Genomic DNA, 19,568 nt, shown 5'->3' with positions numbered 1-19,568 from the left:
GATTTTAAATTTCAAGCTTTTCCATTTTCAGTCACGAGTTCTTTTCTCAGCTGATCTCAACAACTCTGAAAAGAAGCAGCGCAAAATACCTTGAGCTAAACTCTACAGCTTTCTTCATGCTTTAGCATAACAAAGGTGCGTCTACCTGCCGTAGTGGGACTGTTGGTTGGACAGTAAATAGTTGCCCTGAAGGGAAATGTGCCACAAATGACTGAAAACTCACTTCTGCACTCCAGTGCCTTTAGCTGCTTTTGACAGCTAGCTCGGTGAATGTAAATGCATTTTTTGAACCACAAACCACAGATACCAATAACACAGAAACCAACCACAATTATTATATTGAATATTTTTTAATTAACAGCTTCTTTCAACCACCTCAAGTCTTAATAGTGTACTCCTAAACATTTTAACCAGCCATTCCACATATACAGACTGATATTTGCCATTTAATGTGACTTGACAACTGAAAATGCAACTGAAAAATATGTCAACACACACTTTTAAAACAGTTTGTACAGTGCTATCATCTTGTCAGAAGATATCACAGCCTTTAAGGTTGATCTGTTGTGTTTTTTTTGCACTTTGCTCGATATAATGTTAAAAGCCACAGAAATGCTAACCTGCCTTGCTATGTACTGTACTGACTGATGCAGTGGATGTTTCCTGTTTGTCCTGTGTGCACTCCTAAATACTTGAATACGTTTTAAAAGCTTATCTCCTTTTTCATAGACAAGTTACAAGTGTGTCACAAGTATTTATGAATCACAATAAACTTCTCATACCATACACCAGAAGGACATAACGTAAGAGTCCCACTTTTTGTTGTAATTAAACAGATTTTTGGATCAAAAACATTTAAAGGGGAACTTCAGCAATGCAGTATAATTGTTTGACTCATAATGGACAATTTAGAAAGTCAATGCAGCAGAACTAGAGGTATTTTGATGCATTTCTCATTACAAAATCAATGCAAATCAACTGGTTGTAGTTGTGGCAACAGCTACACAGTTTTTCCAGGCTCTCCTTTTTTCTTTTTTTTTTTTACTCCAACTCCCTCAGATTTTCTGTCAAATTTGCACCTTTCTACAACCACACAAAGCTCGCTTTCTAGGAGCCACAAAAGACTTTGGACAGCATCATTTTACATATTCAGTCGCGCTCCCCGGGGCCCGTAAACAGACTTTGATGTGTAAAAATCAGTGGAGTTACTCAATAAAAGGCATTAATAGCAAAGCCATCGATTTTAAATGTTAAAGGAGGCTATTACATTGTCACTGCAGGTCCACCGACAACAGCAGCAGGGTCAGTATATAATTGTGGGACTTTTTGTATCATAGTTCACATTTTTGCTGTTTTCAGACCTAAAATCAACATGGCCGCCTATAACCAAACACCACATGACATTTCTACAGTAAGATTCTTCTAAATATATACAATTGAGTAAAATTGAAATTGAATGTGTAAAGATATTGTAGTAAACCTGTTGACATGCCATAAATCCACACTTGACTCACACACTACTTTATATTAAATAACTCAGAAAGCCTTGGAGTCTTTCAGTCTTTTCTTCAGGAGGAAATGACATCATGTGGAGCAGGTCATGTGATCTGGAATTAACACACTTTCTTGAGGTGTTTTTGTATTAGGGAACTTAGTTGAAAGTGACAGATACAATTTGTTATTTTCCATATAAAATTTGTTATGTTGCCAAGAGAGAAATATCCGTCAGGATCAAACCGATTTTTGGATAAACTCATTTTATTATTGTTTAGCTAATTAGAAGGTGGATGGTATTAAATTGGGACGGTTATTTAGTTGACATTTTAGTGATATCCAGTCATTTTTTTTTATTAACGAGTGATTGTTTCCATAATAAATAATTATGCAATTTGTAAAGACATGAACAGTAAACTTTTTTTTTTTGTTGCTTTTAATAAAAATGTATGCAAGATCCATCCCATGGACTTCAAAGGTCCCCCAATTATATATTGACCCATCAATCGACAAGAAGGCGAATATTTAGTTCTGGTTTAGTATTCGAGTATTTGAGGAGCAAGAGAAGCTCACTGTAGACTACTGTGAATGTGAAGTGTAATTTTCCTACAGCTTGTTGCTAAGTGACAGAAACTCTTACACCAAGTCTCAACACACAAATGCAGTTTAACGTCAGAGACACCAGAGACACCAGAGACAGCAGCCACAGGTTCAGTACAGCAATATAAGCCCAGTAATTATTTTTGCATAGTTGAGTAGTCATCATGGACAAGGAAACAGTAGAAAAAGAAAACATGTGAAGTCCACTACAGCACATTATGTAGCTTCACTGCTGACAATACCTGTTTGTTTAAAGTATTTACGATTCATTTTACGTATGAGCTGCCCCAGACAAGCCCTGTGCAGAGCAGATGGCAAGATGATCATCACACAGCAGCTTTAAATCATGCGCTATATTTAATGTTTTGTATGGCATTTCCAATTACACAGATGGGAGAATTCTATGGTGCTTTTAGTTGACTTGTTAAATAAAGAATATCCTCAAAAATGGAACTGGAAGCCTACTGAATCTGGTAAAAGCCCCCCCAGAGACAAAAACAACAAAATACATAAATCATAACAAAAATATCACACACTTTTCACAAGCTACTCTGAGAACTGGTTGTAAAATAAAAACAAAAAAAATGCAGGATTCAGCTCTGAAGGACTGACAACAAAGCAAAAAAAGTGACAAAAATCACACAATGAAGAGGAATAATGAAGTCTCGTGCTTCAGACTCTCCCCTCTTTCACCTCTTTTTGTTAAAACAAAGAGAAATATAAAGTGCAGGACACATTCAGACGCAGAGAGCTCCTTTCTGCACACACACATACAGTAAAAGTCTCTTATGGAGAGCTCAGCCCTTTTTTCCTTCTCCTCCACTCTGGTGTTTTTATGCTCCTAATAAAAAGGTGTAGATCCCAGATTCAGGAACTTTACCTAAACACAGCACAGACAGCAGTCTGCACAGAGCACTTGTGTAAGGAAACTGGTGGTTTCAGGTGATAAACACAAAGACAATCACAGAACCAGAGAAAAAAATAAATACAAGAAACCCATGTGAAAAGAATCTGCTGTGTTATGAACAGTTATCACCCAAGCAGGGCTGTACGCTTAGCTTTTTCACTAGGAGCACAGGTGCTCCTAAATGAAAAAATTTAGGAGCACAGAAAAATATTTAGGAGCACTATGAATTTTCACTATGAATCGCACAATTTTATTATTAACATTCACACAACAAGCCAAGCAGTAGGCTCAGTTATTTCACACAGAGAACATCCCTGTCCCACATCTTTTTGTATTCAAGTCATCCTGGCACGCTTGGCTGAGTTCATCCAGTGGTCCACTGCAGGACTTGGATCAAAGTCCTCAAGACATGGCCCCTCCAAGCTGATCCTCATGAGGTCTTCGGTGGTGGTCAAATAAATGGATGCAGTTCTAACAGTGACATTGCACAAACAAAGCTTCTCCCACAAAATAGATTATCATCCCTCACCAGTGTCAGATACATCAGCTGGTCTCAAGCTAAATTGACAGTTCTAAACCCTCTAAGGGCACTACATAATCAGGCCTTGAAAATCCTAGATAAAAAGCCCCGGCGGTACCACCATTGCAACATATTGGAAAAATATAAAATTTTAAGCTTTGACAACCTGATCAGGTACTCTGATATCTGCCTGGTACATAAAATCTTACATGACGCAGCACCACCCCCTCTAAATACCTTTGTACAGCTACGCTCTCAGGGGTGACTGCCACATTCCCAAAAGAAAGTCTGCCTTCTCTCAGTCAGCCTTTTCTTACAAAGCCATCAAGGAATGGAATGGGCTGCCTGATAATTTTAAGAACATGGCAGATTTCCACAGCTTTTCTTGGGCTGTTAAAACTGGCTGTTTGATCATCAGTCCTGTTCACATTAATAATACCAGAAGGGTATTTGGCCATCAGATGATACCCTCGCGGGTACCATCTGATGGCTGCCAGACTACCAGACTATCAGTGTAAAAATAGTACAGTGTGTATTTACAGTACCAATCTGGTATAGAGCTATCAGATGCTACCCTCGTCAGTACCATCTGAAAGCTACCACCTTTAGGATCTACGAAACTATTGTTTCGCATACAACTCTGCACTTTAACTTTGTACTTTTGCACTCTGTTTTTGTCATTTAAATGCATTTTAAATATATTGTAATTGGTTTGAATACAGTCTTCCTCGTTATACTTTTGCTTTTTGATAATTGTACTATAAACCAACAACGTTGCACACATATTTGTAAATATTTTAAGATCGATTTTGATTTGTTTTGCATTGTTAATGTAATGCGTTTTATATGCGTTGTTTTAAATAATGAATGTTTTTTATGGACCAAGGACTACAGATGGAAATTAGCTTGAAGCTAAATCTGGTGCAGCCATCTTTTTAATGTAACTGCACGCTGTCCTTTTACAAATAAACTTGAAAGAAAGAAAGAAGAAAGCTTCATTGGTCCTCAGGACTTTGTGAACTAATAAACCAATGTATTTTTTACAGATGGACATCTATACTACATCAGTCACAAGGAAACACCAAAGCCCATGTTTAGAGAGTGTGTGTGTGTGTGTGTGTGTATTTTGTAAATAGTTTGCAAAGAATTATGTTTGATTTTGTTCTCATGAAAGGAGGTGTACATATGTATGTGCATTTTGTAATTAGTTTGTAAAGAATTATTGATTTTGTTCTCACAAAAGAAAACAAAACTTTCACCAATATGGCTTCCTTTCATTTGGAGTGTGATTGGTCTACTGACTTCTTTCTTTTGTCATATTTTCCATTATCACTCAGATGGCATTGTGTTACATTTTTCCAATTTCCAAGCAAAAAACTCGGTGGGAGCCACCATGTACACAAGACCTTATACAACAGCAGCAGAGGTGCAGATGTACACACGTGGACAAAATTGTTGGTACCCCTCAGTTAAAGAAGGAAAAACCCACAATTCTCACTGAAATCACTTGAAACTCACAAAAGTAACAATAAATAAAAATTTATTGAAAATTAAATAATCAAAATCAGCCATCACTTTTGAATTGTTGATTAACATAATTATTTTAAAAAACAAACTAATGAAATAGGGCTGGACAAAAATGATGGTACCCATAACTTAATATTTTGTTGCACAACCTTTTGAGGCAATCACTGCAATTAAATGATTTCTGTATTTGTCAATGAGCGTTCTGCAGCTGTCAACAGGTATTTTGGCCCACTCCTCATGAGCAAACAGCTCCAGTTGTCTCAGGTTTGATGGGTGTCTTCTCCAAATGGCATGTTTCAGCTCCTTCCACATATGTTCAATGGGATTCAGATCTGGGCTCATAGAAGGCCACTTTAGAATAGTCCAACGCTTTTCTCTCAGCCATTCTTGGGTGTTTTTGGCTGTGTGTTTTGGATCGTTGTCCTGTTGGAAGACCCATGACCTGCGACTGAGACCAAGCTTTCTAACACTAGGCAGCACATTTCTCTCCAGAATGCCTTGATAGTCTTCAGATTTCATCGTACCTTGCACACTTTCAAGACACCCTGTGCCAGATGCAGCAAAGCAGCCCCAAAACATTACTGAGCCTCCTCCATGTTTCACCGTAGGGACAGTGTTCTTTTCTTCGTATGCTTGGTTTTTGAGTCTATGAACATAGAGTTGATGTGCCTTACCAAAAAGCTCCAGTTTGGTCTCATCTGTCCAAAGGACATTCTCCCAGAAGCTTTGTGGCTTGTCAACATGCATTTTTGCAAATTCCAGTCTGGCTTTTTTATGAGTTTTTTTCAGCAGTGGTGTCCTCCTTGGTCGTCTCCCATGAAGTCCACTTTGGCTCAAACAACGACGAATGGTGCGATCTGACACTGATGTACCTTGGCCTTGGAGTTCACCTTTAATTTCTTTGGAGGTTGCTCTGGGCTCTTTGGATACAATTCCAACGATCCGTCTCTTCAATTTGTCATCAATTTTCCTCTTGCGGCCACGTCCAGGGAGGTTGGCTACTGTCCCGTGGGTCTTGAACTTCTGAATAATATGAGCCACTGTTGTCACAGGAACTTCAAGCTGTTTAGAGATGGTCTTATAGCCTTTACCTTTAAGATGTTTGTCTATCATTTTTTTTCGGATGTCCTGGGACAATTCTCTCCTTCGCTTTCTGTTGTCCATGTTCAGTGTGGTACACACCTTTTCACCAAACAGCAGGGTGACTACTTGTCTCCCTTTAAATAGGCAGACTGACTGATTATGAGTTTGGAAACACCTGTGATGTCAATTAAATGACACACCTGAGTTAATCATGTCACTCTGGTCAAATAGTTTTCAATCTTTTATAGAGGTACCATCATTTTTGTCCAGGCCTGTTTCATTAGTTTGTTTTTTTAAATAATTATGTTAATCAACAATTCAAAAGTAATGGCTGTTTTTGATTATTTAATTTTCAATAAATTTTTATTTATTGTTACTTTTGTGAGTTTCAAGTGATTTCAGTGAGAATTGTGGGTTTTTCCTTCTTTAACTGAGGGGTACCAACAATTTTGTCCACGTGTGTAGCTGAGAAAGTTTGGAGGTTGTCACTTTTTGCATTCCCAAAACAATAAGGGGAGTCATATTTTGTTAAGTGGCCCAATAAATTCTGACTCCAGATTTTATTTCATATCATACAATCTGCACAGTTAACTCGATCTGCATATTTTTGTTAAAGTCCTATTTTTGAAATAGTCTCTCTGTTCTTAATCTGCCATACTGTGATCATTTAGCCCCTTATTTTATTATTCTGTTCTTACATACTGTAATTTACTAGGATTAAAAAAAACAAAACAAACTTGTAATTTGGTGTTTTAGCTGTTGTAGCAAATAATTTCCCAGGTGTGGGATTAAAGAATTTCAATTCTATTATATTGTTAACTGGCCCAATAAAAACAATAACAAATGACTTTATACTTAAGAACTATACTTATATTAAAGACTTTATACATAAATACCAGACATATTTTGATGCCATATCTTGCATTCTTAGGGGAGTCTGATTATAGGTGCGGAATGCATAGATTGGGTTAACTGACGACAATTTTAGTTCAGTTATTACTTTATGGTATTTAAATTGTTTTACATGCTTAATTTAGTGTCATTTGCATTATTATAATTTAGACAGACAGTATTTGGTTATTTCAAGTTAATGTGTTCATAAAAGCTAAAGACAAAAATAGGAGCCTGTCGCTTTAAGAAAGTGCGCCGATCTGTGCAATCTGTGTGATGCTCGGTACTGTGTGGGGGAGACGGCCTGAGAGTCAGAGGAGCGCACGGTTTTTCTGACCATGTCGTGTTGTAGCGTGCCGATGTGAAAAAAAAGTTGTTGAAGAAGAAGGTGTAGGCTATGACTTTTAGTTTGATCCACTTTGTGTGGATTTATTTTAGGAGCCAAAGCGAATGATAGGGTTGACATCTGTACTCGCACGCGTGCTGCCTTTTTATTTTTTCTATTCGCACCGATCTATTTTTAGGCGCATATGCGAGTGAAACGCTCGCACTGTACAGCCCTGCCAAGGAAAATCAGCTGATGAGTAAACAGACAGATGTAGTGCCGTGTCACGTTACTAATCCCTCCTGCACTCAGAGACTGGATCCTGTTTATTGACCTTTACACCATATGCTGAAATCGAGTCATTTTTGTCCCTTTAAAAGACATATTTGCACCAAAGCGGAGTTCTTTGCCAGTTATTATATTGTCTCACATTCTAAAAAGCATGCACTATTACTTGTTATTCATGTTTTCTTGTGTTAAACCACTGAAATCCACAAACTGTCCTGAAAAGCTGAACTATTTTTGTCACAAAAATACAAGCCAATACTGTCCAGTGCACAATTACTGTAGTGAATACACTGCTTAATGTCATTTTCTGCAATCAAACATCTAAACTGATCTTGTATTACAACACACTGTATATTGCATGAATTTATACCCATTTGCCTGCAAAGTTATAGTCTCAACAATCTAGATAAAACTTCAACCAAAGATGCATGTTAAGAACAGATGGAAAGGGATTTTTAAGTTTGTTTGTAGTTTCTAAACCTCTCCAGACAACAGTAAAGAATACATTTTGAAAAACAGAGATAAGAGACGCTTAAATTGCATGAACTTCTGTGCTGCTGAAGCTGTAGTGCGCTCCGTCACACAGCCAAGTGTTCAAACATATAAGGCCACGCTGATAATCACAACTATTCTGCAGTTTTAAATCCGTCGTCACAAACTTTTCATTTTAGTGAAGTTGTTCTGCCTAAAAGAACAAAGAGATGCTGCTCTTCTCCTTCACAACAAGGAATAGCAACGATCAGGTAATGACACGATAACTTCGAGGACAAAACTGATAGCTCTGAGGCAGCTGGACCTCCACATATTGTGTTATTTATTCTCTCCTATAATCAGCCTGAGATACCTGTAAAGTTGTGTGCAGCTCCTTTACATGCAGATCAGTTCTGGGCCTGAGAGACAACAACAAGGATGTGATCAGAAAAGAGCATTTTACTTGCGGAAAACAGAAATCCAGGTAAAAACAGGTGGAGATTCAGGCATGATTCGGTTACACATACTCAAACTGCTCTTTGCAAAGTCGCATAAAGCCACTAAGTTTGCTTGGAGTGAAGCAATTTTTAAAAAACTGAAGGCTTATGTCGCTTAAACTGAAGCGAAACGATGCCCAGTTTTTCTCAATGATATGATACGACAAGTCTGAGGCAAACAAAGCTGATTTATTTCCTTCTAAATATGCTTAGAAGTTCCCTATTATAGGCATGTTTCTTACCCTTGATTTAAAAATCGCAAATGAACCACCTTCTTTTTACAGCACCTACTGTATCCTGGAGCTGTAGATCAGACAGCTTTACGTTTTACCCCCTGAAGAGTTTTCAATACTGCACATTTAAAACACTCAGCTTTAGTTAAAGCTTATAACTCCAGATATCAAGCTACTGCTCTGTCAGTTCTGCTCCTCTCAAACCTAACATGATTCCTCTAACTAGCCTTCCCAAATTTCCCCTGATCAGACTGTACTGGTTTAGTATTCCATATGTTCTCTGGATAAAATCTGATTTTTTTTTTTTTAAATGAGGATGTTTCTCTGATCCATGAGAAATAATAATAATTAAAAAAAAAAAAACAGACACCAAGATTCAAGGATGTAAAAACTCCCATCTGTAAAACGATATTTATGGCACGACATGCATTTAGCTGGCAGAAGACGCTGCAGGAACCACCTCGCCAGCAGCCCAACCACAGCCACATGCTAACGGCAGCACTGAGAAACGCGTTTCCTGCCGCCTCTCCATTGAAAATTTCAGCATAAAAGACTGAACGTGACTCCATTTATTCCTGCTCGGCAATGTTTCGGGCTGCTCTGCTGCTTTCAGAGGGCTTAAAACTCGTGTTGTTCCTAAAACGGCGAGACGATGGAGATGGAAGAAAAGCAGGTGCCGATCCTACGTTCCTTAAGACGTTTCCATCATGCGCATGTCGTCTGTCTCTGTGTTGTCGTCCTTTGTCCACCTCCCTGTGCTTGTCCAAAGTCCAGCCTCTAAACAACGCTTCATAGGATACTCCACCACCTGGTGGAGGAAAACAAAGACAAGAGGAGTCAAAACAGTCACAGGTGAGAATTAAAAATAGGTTCAAATAAGGCTTGAGAGACAGAGGGATTAACCTAGTGTTGCCTAGCTGGAGGATTATGACGCAACCACTCTATGCCCCTTTAAGATTTCATGTGCCGAGTTGGAACTAAAATTGTGACTTTAAATTTCCTCTATAGATTTTGCTGTGACAAAAACCAGTGCAGGCACAGGCGCTTGCTCTTCTTTAGAATAAAAGACCCTTAAATCTGTAACTTATAACTGCTCCTGACAGACTGAGTTCAAACTGAGGTGAACTAAGATGCTCGGACAGGAAATAACTACAGATCCAGAAGCAAGACCAGCTTCAGTTTCAACAGGCCTGATCCCCATCGAGAGGGGAAGGATGTGGTTTTTTCTGAGTAGATGTTTGGCAGCTTGTCTAGCTATGGGGCCACTGAAGGGCTGGTGGCCCCATTTTCTCTCTCTTACAAAGGGTTTTCAGACTGCAGCGACCGAGTTCAGTAGGTAGGAGTGCGCTTTATGCCATTTGGCAACTTTCACACATGACTGAATGTGGAAAGTAAAATCTCTTCTATGTCTCTAATTAGTGTACAATGTCATATAAGGTAAAGAGTTTGTATGAAACTGACAACATGGGGCTCCAGAGAGTAACCGTTTGTTCATACTGTGACACATTCCTCACATGATTCTGCCTTTCCTTTAAACTATCAGATAGTAGAGCTCCATCTACAGCCAATGCAGAAACTCAGACCACTTCACATTTGAAGTACTGATTCAGCTGCAATAGGTAGAACTGTAATTTTTGCTAATCAAACTACACTGACAACCCAAAGAAAGTCCTGCACTGAATTCTCAGTTCCAAACAAACAGATCCTTTACTGTGGCACTCAAAGCTGTGGTCACATTCCTCCCATTTTTCACTGATGGACCCCAAACAAGATCTAGACACATGTCAATGACAATGCAAATTAAATGGATGTGTAGTTTAAAAAGGCAAACACTTATGCATACATAATGGATGAATGGATACTCCGTGTCAGGAAAAATACGAAGCCATGGCATTGAAGGAACTCTCCCCAAATCTTTGTGATAAAACTGTGGCAAAGGACCAATTAAAGACAATATTATAAACCCATTGTAAGCTTTTTTTGCTCCCAGGAACAAAGAGATCTCAATATTTGTGAGAACTAAATCCACCAGAGACTCTTCCTAAAGTTGGCGATCCGGACAAACTGAGTAACTGAACAAGGGGCGACCAACAACATGATGGTCTCAGAACAGAACTTTGGACGTTTTTCTGCAGAGAAGAGACAGTCAGAAGGATGACTACCTCAGCAGCACTTCAGCCAAGGCCTTTAAGGTGGAGGCGCTAGAATGAAGCCACTGTTGAATAAAAGACAAAGGGGGCAAAAACTAAATTCCCAGCATTATGTGTGGTCAACACCAGGCAGTGATCATCAACATGGCAATGACATTCCCTCCGTGAAGCTTGGTGTGGCAGCATTATACCACTGGATGTTTCTAGGTAGCAGGGGGACAGGGACCAGTCAGAGCTGATGAAAGGATGAATGAAAGCATTTAAAGAGAGGTCCTTGAAGAAAACTGGCACCAGAGTGCAGCCAACTGAAAATATGGGGAAAGCTCACCTTTGACCTAAAGTAGACAACCAAGACAAAGCTGGAGTGGCTTTGGGACAAGTTTCATTGAGAGACCCAGCCAAAGTCCAGACCTCATAGAACACTGAAGGTTTTAAGTTCATAGACACTTCTTATCCAGTCACACAGAGCTTAAGAGGATGTGTCAGGAAGAATGGAATTAGCTGTTCAGGAGTCAAAAGCTTGTAGACTTAAAGACGACTCAAAGCTGCAATTGCCAGCAAAGAGGCAGCTTCGGAGGGCAGGCAGAGCTAATGACATTATTTGGACTTGGAAAAGGACATGCATTTCTACATCCAACTTGACTAGAGAACAGATAAAATGTTTCTTGCGTGGCTGAATGTGAATTTTAGTGTCCGTTTCATGTTGCTTGATTTCTACTTACTTTAAAAAAAAAAAAAAGCACAGCTTGATCATAAATATAGCATCCTTTTTATTTAAATTCCACATAACATTGAACTCTCTGAAACAAATCTTTGTTAATATTATAACAAGACTTTAGACAGCCAGCAGCAAAAAATAAATAACCACAAAACCAAAATCAGGGATATATAGATCCAAACTGTTTCAAGTGTCCCAGAATGTGCTGTTCTTAATTACTCGGCTAATAAAGAGTCACTTAAAGACGCAGCCAAATGAAACATTTATTGACTCCTAACCTCCAGGCTGGATTTAGAGATCATTTGTTTTCCCAGGATATAACACAAGTTTTACCATCAGCTGTTCATTTTTAAGTTTCACATTTGCAATTATATTATTTGCACTCCTGTGATGATGTGTTTTTAAAGTAAAAATATTTGTTTGCACTTTAGCATCAGCATGAGCAAAGAATAATACACAATAGCGCCACCTCACAGCAGCATGGGGTAACTGCAGTAACTCAATTTTGATCAGAAAAAAAAAGAAAAGAAGTGCACTTACTGGAGGTAAAGAGTCAGTCGCTTCTTTGGGCTCGAGTCTGCGGTTTGTGCCGATATTCTGCTGTTCAATGGTGGATGTATCGCTTCTACATTTGACTGTGTATTCTTTTACTCTCTGTTTGAAGGCATCGAGTTCTGTATAGAAGACTTCTAAGTAGACATCTTGTCCTTCCTGCAAAGCAACAGAGGCAAGAATATCAGGAAATGTGGAACAAGATGGCTTAAAGGCAACATGTTTAGAAAGTGAGATGAAAGAAATTTCAGTCACCGCTTCCACTTTCCACAACAAAAACATTCAAGTATTCGCTCTAGTCTTCCTATAGAAAACCCATTTATGAAGCTTTAACAGTTGATTAAGATGTACTAAAGGACGGAGACAGACAGTTGTGTGTAAATCAAGAGGACATTCACAGTGTATTGATCAGATGTGTGTGTCTTACTTTGGCTTTGTGGAAGAACTGTCTGAAACAGCCTCGAGGATCCTGCTTCGAATTTGAAGCCATCTCCAGTATGAACTGCATAACTACAGCTTGGTGCGCCACCTGCTCCATCAATGCTTCTTTCTGCAGGGTGCACAAGAAAAATTCCTTCCTTTTTTGATACCATTTTTGAAGCCATGTTTCATAAAGTTTGAACAACACGATGACTGAATTGAAATATTTACCATCTAAGCAGTATGTACTCCTCTATCGTGCATTTACAGCTACTTTGGACTGTAAAGTCACTGAAGCTTCAGTGTTCTTTGTATTCATTTTGTCAAATGTCATTTCTGATAGCACAGTCATAAATTCTACAGTATATTGTACTGAACTGTCTTGGTTTAAGATTTGTTTCAAAAATAACATGCAAAAATTAGGACTTGCATATGGGGCCAACAAAGCAGTTGAGGCCATTTTTTAAAAATTTAGGAGTAGCAATAATAACTTTATTAATATAGCACCCTTAAGAACAACATTCACAAAGTGCTTTGACAAATAAAACATGAAACACAGACAATCAAGAAAGCTATAGGAGACAAGTCAGATCAGTCAGTGAAAATAAATAGTAAAAATTGCAATAAATGAAATTAATATTTAGCTAGATTAGCATGCAACTCAAAGAAGGGAACTAGGCAGTTTGAAAATTAAAGAACAAGACTGAGGATTAAAACTAAAAAAAATTAGAGAATTAAAAATTTGCGAGACATCACACCAAAGAACCAGGCAGCTTAAAGTAAAATAAAATGAGATAACATCCAAGATAAACAGGAGATAATACAGAATAAAACTAAACAAAGCTAGAAGTAAACTTCACAATAAAGAAAGTCTATAAAACAAATTACTGACTCTGCAAGTTTCATCTCCTCACGCAGTAGTTTAATACTTTCACCTGGCATCACAGGAAAGATGACCTGCTCAACTAATCCGACATCTAAATATTGCAAATTTTGATAACAATAAATTGCTACAACTGTTTTTGATTCAGGTTACTGTCTGTGTGTGGCGTTGCTCTGTCAGACCTCTAATCTTATTTTGCAGATCATGAAAAATAAGGAAAGGATACGGCTTAAATGATTTATTCTATCAACAAATCCCCTGCTGAGATTCTAAATCCAACGGTACCTGTGAAATAATATTTGCTTCAAAACTCATGAAACACATAGAGAACATATGGATGCTAAGCCTTTCTTCACTGAAAGTGTATTGACTCGTTTCAGTAGGAAAAGGACAGACGATAAAAGCAACAATATCTTAATTACATGTAGCTAATTATTGCCTCATTGCTGTCTCATGACTATGACTTCTTTGGAAAAATGCCCACAGTAATAAATAAAATAAAAATAACGCTCAATTGTGTTTCAAATGTGTGCAGACAAACGAGTGGAGGCAAGCAGTTTCATGTTCACACTGCTTTCTTAGCTCGACTAGCCAAAAGGAAAGAACTGCGCTGGCTGCTTTTGTTGTTTTTCATGATTCTCCTGTCTTTTTATAGTTTTTGGGACAGAAGCAGAGTTTTGCTCCACAGAGGCTGCAACTATGCTGACAATACTGCTGATTAGGGTAAATTCAGTGCCGTTTTGGTCTCTCTGTGATTATATTTTTGGGGAACGGTTGATTATGACAGACAGATAAAGCAACACCAGCCCTGTCAGCACATTACCCCTTCCTGTTGTAGTCTCATGCACCACAGAATTAGATAGTTGGCCGTTTCCTCACAGATGAGCTGAGGCATGTCTGCAAGGAACCGCTGACTGTCGTCCCATCTCCGCAACATACCTGACAGGGAAACAAAGCACATCAGCATGTTTAATGAAGGCTTAAAAAAATCCTCTGGACGACTGAACATGTTAAACTACTGTTTTAAGAATAGCAGCAGAGGATTTATGGCTATAAACTAGCTGGCTGTAATCTTAAAATTAGGGTGACCACAACATGCTGAAATGAGGTCAGTCCTGTGAAAGAAGCATGCAATTCTAACAACTGGTTGATTACCTGCTTTTTGTTGTACAATTTTAAACTACATGGCACAAGAAATGTGCAGTCGCCTTTTACATTCTTGATGATAATTTGTGAAAGCATCCTGTTTGTTTAAAAAATGGTTTCCTGCATTGCAGTGGAGACACTTTGCACCTCTAAGGAATGAAAATGAGCTAGGACAGATGAAACTTGATTGAGAAACAATTCAACATAGAGTGACAAAAGCTAAAAGTGAGAGATATGAAACAGACTCTGGTGCAAAAATTCCAATTCAGGGCACGAAAAATTACAACAACTGACACGGAAACCTTTTGTGTAACAGACAAGGGTGAGGGACTTTGCTCTTTGTCTCTTCTGCGACCACAGCAAGAATGTCATGCCCCGAGATAAATCCCTGCACAAAACTTAATCATACAAGTACACACATGACAACTAAATAATGTGATCTCCTCCAGTGAAGCTGAAAGAAGAAATCCTGCCTAAACCTGCAACAATCTTTGCACCTCAAACTGCCTAATAATGACATTCCATTTAACTTAAAAAAAAAAAAAACCTTGACACTGCCTTTTTTAAACAATTAATCTATAGGTGGCTCACCTCTGATTTGGTATCTCACTTACCAAAATGCCTGAGCTCTTGTTCATACTTTTGGAGAAATGTTTTGCACTTGTCCTGGTCCATTTCTGTGGGCTGGGTTTGGACATTGATGATACTCTGGAGCAGAGAAAAGACATGAATGAAGTGAGCGTTTATGAATATATGGCTGGCTTTATAGGTAAATGAGAACAACACAGTGTGCCTTTAGTTCTTTTGACACAAGTTCTGTTTGATTTTAATTTTTCATTTCAGGTTCGTGTGTACCTTATCAAAAACATCCCAACTTCCGACAGCTCCAAGCACAGGACTACGGCTGGGTTCCTGACCACCCAGCATGCTTTCTTTCCGTCGCCACTCCTCCTCGGTATGTGTGAGTTCTCTGGGGCAGGCCAGAGTCCGAGCACGTTCCTGCTCCAGCGACTCAGAGCTGTGGACACCTAACGAACACAACTGATCCTGCGCCTCCGCTAGCCTCCAACTGGAGACGATGGACGCCTTCACGCAGCGCCGCTGGCTCTGACATAGAGACGCCATGGCACAGTCACAAACATGCGACGATGGCGGCTGGTGTGGGGCGAATGGAAAGAAAAGGAGATTAATGTAGGAAGGAAGTGAAGCCATCAGGACATGATTTGTTGGTGTAGAACAGAGGAAAGGGCACTGAGGAGAATCCTGCAGTGCATTTTAATTTGCTTAAACACAATCTATATATGCCAAGCTTTAACAATAATAAATTTAATCATAAAGCTCTTTCAGTCAAAGTTTGTACATAAAGATAAAAATACAAACATATAAAAAAAGACATCAGTAAAACAAACCATTAAGGCTCATATGTAACAGTACACAGGTGGTCCTTCAGCTTTGTTTTAAATACCCAAATGGAAGATGCCTGACTGATTTCAACAGGTAGACTGTTCCACAATGTTGGTGCACGGAAAGAAAACCCCTTTCTCCAACCGTCCTTCTACGGACCTTTGGGACACTCAGAAGCCCAGTGCCCTGGGAACGCAAAACACCAGTGGGGAGGTACCAGTTCACCAAAATCGACAGGTACAATGGGGGCAATTCCATACATTATCAGCACCTTAAAGTCTGCTCCAACCTGAACAGGTAGCCAGTGCAGAGACGCCAGCATACTGTATCTACTCGCTCTGGTCAGACCACGAAGGCTCTTCTTTGGCAAACCCGATAAAAGGACATTACAGTAATCTAACCCTGACAAAACAAAAGCAAGAATTAGGACATCAGCATCCTGAAATGACACAATCAGTCTAATCTTAGCAATATATCTAAGGTGGAAAAAGGCCATTTTGGTCAGCTCTTTAACATGGAACTCGAACTAAAGAGTTTGATAAGAGAACACCAATGTCCTAATATATATCAGCAACATCCCCCCAAAGAAGGCTTCCACCACTAGGGAACCTGACTAATTTTAATATTACGAACTTTTCACATGAGTTTACTGTCTAGTCTGAATATGCTTTTCCACGCACAGACTCTCAACACCTTCAAACTGCTGCATCACTCTGAATCACACACTAAACGTAGGCCATTTGCATTTAAGCTCCCATGACCACAAACATGCTGTATTTGATACAGGGTGAGGCCAGAGGACTAAAAATAAATAAATGCCTCTTTCCATTTCATTCACGCTTACATGGCAACCCAAACAGTCGAATGCCATTCCCAGCCAACAGCAGCCATCACACACAGCTGTCAGGGTCTGGGAATAACGAGGATCTTGGGGGGGATTGGAGGACGTGAGCTGCTGCCTGTTGTGGCCTCTGATCTCACCAACCACCCCCACATATGGACAAACAACCCTCTGATTCCTGCAGTGACCAGAGGATGACAGTGCAGGTGATCAAGTTACCTCACAGCCATAAGTGAAATTGGAATATATCTGGCTTTGTTGGTTTGCATCAGATTAGCACTGACTCTGGCACACAGCCTGGACAGGAATATTGCACCAGGAGAGCTGCCTCCTTCACGCTAACTGACAAGATAGTGGCACTAGTGTTTAAACACATCAACAGCTCATACTTCGCCAACTGCCACTGCTGTGATCCCCAAACAGGCTTAGCTAGTTAGCTTTTAATAACGCTAAGTTATCCAAAGGCAAGTAAATTAGATATGGTCCACTGACAACCCGGTCCCTAGCCGTTAGCTATATACCTGCTGGTGAGGGTAAACGGTCGCTGAAGCCGGGTCACTGCTGGGGTCTCCGTCGGGGTGGAGTGAAGCTCCGTTACCCAGCCACTCCATAACTGCTAAGCAACTAGCAGGCTAGCTGTGCTGTGGGACCCGCTAGCTGATGCTAGCTGTGCTGGAAGAGTTGCTGTCCGTGTTTAGCGGCCTGTTAGAGCTGTGTGTGGAGCTAAGTCTGCAGAGTCGGCAGAGAAAAATGGGAAAATGTTACAGCAGCAGAGGAGCGCTGCTACTCCTGGAAACGACAAACTGAGCTACAACAACAAGCTGCCCCAAAGTGTCCCGGCTGCGTCTTTTTTAAGAAGTGACGAAGAGGACACGTGGTACACACTGCAACCACGTGACACGGTCTCAAGCGTTTCTACTGGATTCTGGTCAGTTCCAAACTATTTATAAAACTTTGAAGAAAAAAACAAAACAAAACAGAATACCAACCCAACATATGTAAGCCCGTTTCCGCCACTTGAAGGGAAAAAAGTCACATGCTATTTCATAATTATGGCTCAGATCTGGAGTTTGTCAAGTCCTACAAGTACCTTGGTCTGTGGCTGGACTCTAAACTCTCTTTCACTTCTCACATCAATATTCTACAGGCTAAAGTCAAATCTAGACTGGAGTTCTTTTACCGTAATAAGGCCTCCTTTACATATTTTGCCAAAAACACTCTTGTGAAGATGACCATTCTCCCTATGTTTGACACAATAAAATGGCCCCTAAGTGTGCCCTGACCAGACTTGATGTCCTTTATCACTCAGCCATCCATTTTGCTACTGGTAAACATTTTTCTTTCTTCCTGCTGGGACTTCTTTCCAGGTCATCACTGTAAATGAGAAATTGTTCTCAACTGATATTACCTGTTAAAATGAAGAATTAAGACTTTTCTGCTACACATAAAAAATGACATATCTTTGCATTAACTATACTAAACTGTCATCAGTACGATACAGGGTGTATATAATAGATTGTGTTTGTTTGTTACCATATTTTTTATTTACTTAAGTTTATAGATCAGTCGATGCTTGCAGTAATATCACTACTCTAAATGCCATTGCATTTAAGTTCTTGTTAAAGTTGTATCGCCCAGTTTATATATGTCTACTGTTGCTTTTTTCTGCATCAAACAGTCATAATGTACAATTACACAAAGCTTTATGTTTGTGATGACAGCAAAAGTGCGTCTTTGTAAAATTTCAATCACTTTTTGTAACCAAAATATTATGACTAAAGAAATGTTTGCAGCTTGTAGTGCAATCGGGCATTTTCATTGCAAGCAATATTATAGTATTCTTTCTGCTATTTACACTATAAGTGTTTGGTTTGTCTAACATCCTAGTATACATTGTAAATAAGCAAAAAAACTTATATGTGATAAAGAAATAATGTCTTTTGCAATTGTTCTGTGAATTGCAATTCTAACAGATATCATAAATGAATGAAATAAAACCATTTAGATGCATTAATGACATTTCAGTCACAATGTAGGGTCTACTTTTTGGCTGGTGGGAAATGCATTGCATGAGATAAACTTATCCTTTAAAGCTATTTCAACCACTTAAAGAGCTGGATCAGTTTTACTTTCAGACACAGAACAGGTAAAATCACTTTTTAACACAACAGAATTACATATATATGTACAGAGGGTACGGAAAGTATTCAGACCCCTTGAAATTTTTCACTCTGTGTCATTGCAGCCATTTGCCAAACACAAAAAAGTTCATTTTATTTCTTATTAATGTACACTCATCACCCCATCTTTGCCGAAAAAAAACAGAAATGCAGAATTTTTTCCAAATTTATTAAAAAAGAAAAACTGAAATATCACATGGTCATAAGTATTCAGACCCTTTGCAGCGACATTCATATTTAACTCACATGCTGTCCATTTCTTCTGATCCTCCTCGAGATGGTTCTGCTTCTTTATTGGATTCCAGCTGTGTTTAATTAAACTGATTGGACTTGATTAGGAAAGGCACACACCTGTCTATATAAGACCTTACAGCTCACAGTGCATGTCAGAGCAAATGAGAATCATGAGGTCGAAGGAACTGCCCAAGGAGCTCAGAG

The 19,568-nt window shown here is 39.1% G+C and overlaps 1 protein-coding gene across 1 annotated transcript; it reads right to left on the bottom strand.

The window, feature by feature from the left end:
• Window positions 1-8,547: 8,547 nt before the first annotated feature.
• Window positions 8,548-17,840, bottom strand: cdc37l1 (cell division cycle 37-like 1). The gene is made up of 7 exons (XM_022197997.2): window positions 17,472-17,840; window positions 15,561-15,860; window positions 15,320-15,413; window positions 14,383-14,498; window positions 12,684-12,806; window positions 12,245-12,415; window positions 8,548-9,644 (listed from the first exon to the last, which is right to left on the bottom strand). Exons 1-7 carry the CDS (start codon window positions 17,559-17,561, stop codon window positions 9,528-9,530), a joined length of 1,011 nt encoding a protein of 336 aa, XP_022053689.1. The 5' UTR covers window positions 17,562-17,840; the 3' UTR covers window positions 8,548-9,527.
• Between the last annotated feature and the right edge of the window lie 1,728 nt (window positions 17,841-19,568).

Source organism: Acanthochromis polyacanthus, chromosome 18 (genome assembly GCF_021347895.1).
Source record: "Acanthochromis polyacanthus isolate Apoly-LR-REF ecotype Palm Island chromosome 18, KAUST_Apoly_ChrSc, whole genome shotgun sequence".
NCBI classification, from domain to species: domain Eukaryota; kingdom Metazoa; phylum Chordata; class Actinopteri; family Pomacentridae; genus Acanthochromis; species Acanthochromis polyacanthus.
The sequence above is the reverse complement of the archived record's forward strand: the minus strand, read 5'-3'. Positions and strand labels throughout refer to the sequence as shown.

Excerpts from the sequence above, each read along its gene's own strand:
- cdc37l1 (XM_022197997.2), bottom strand. The coding sequence starts at position 17,561 with ATGGAGTGGCTGGGTAACGGAGCTTCACTCCACCCCGACGGAGACCCC. Across the intron at positions 14,499-15,319 it reads ACAAGAGCTCAGGCATTTTG|GTATGTTGCGGAGATGGGAC; the intron begins GTAAGTGAGATA and ends TTTCCCTGTCAG. Across the intron at positions 12,807-14,382 it reads TGAGACTACAACAGGAAGGG|AAAGAAGCATTGATGGAGCA; the intron begins GTAATGTGCTGA and ends TGCACCCTGCAG.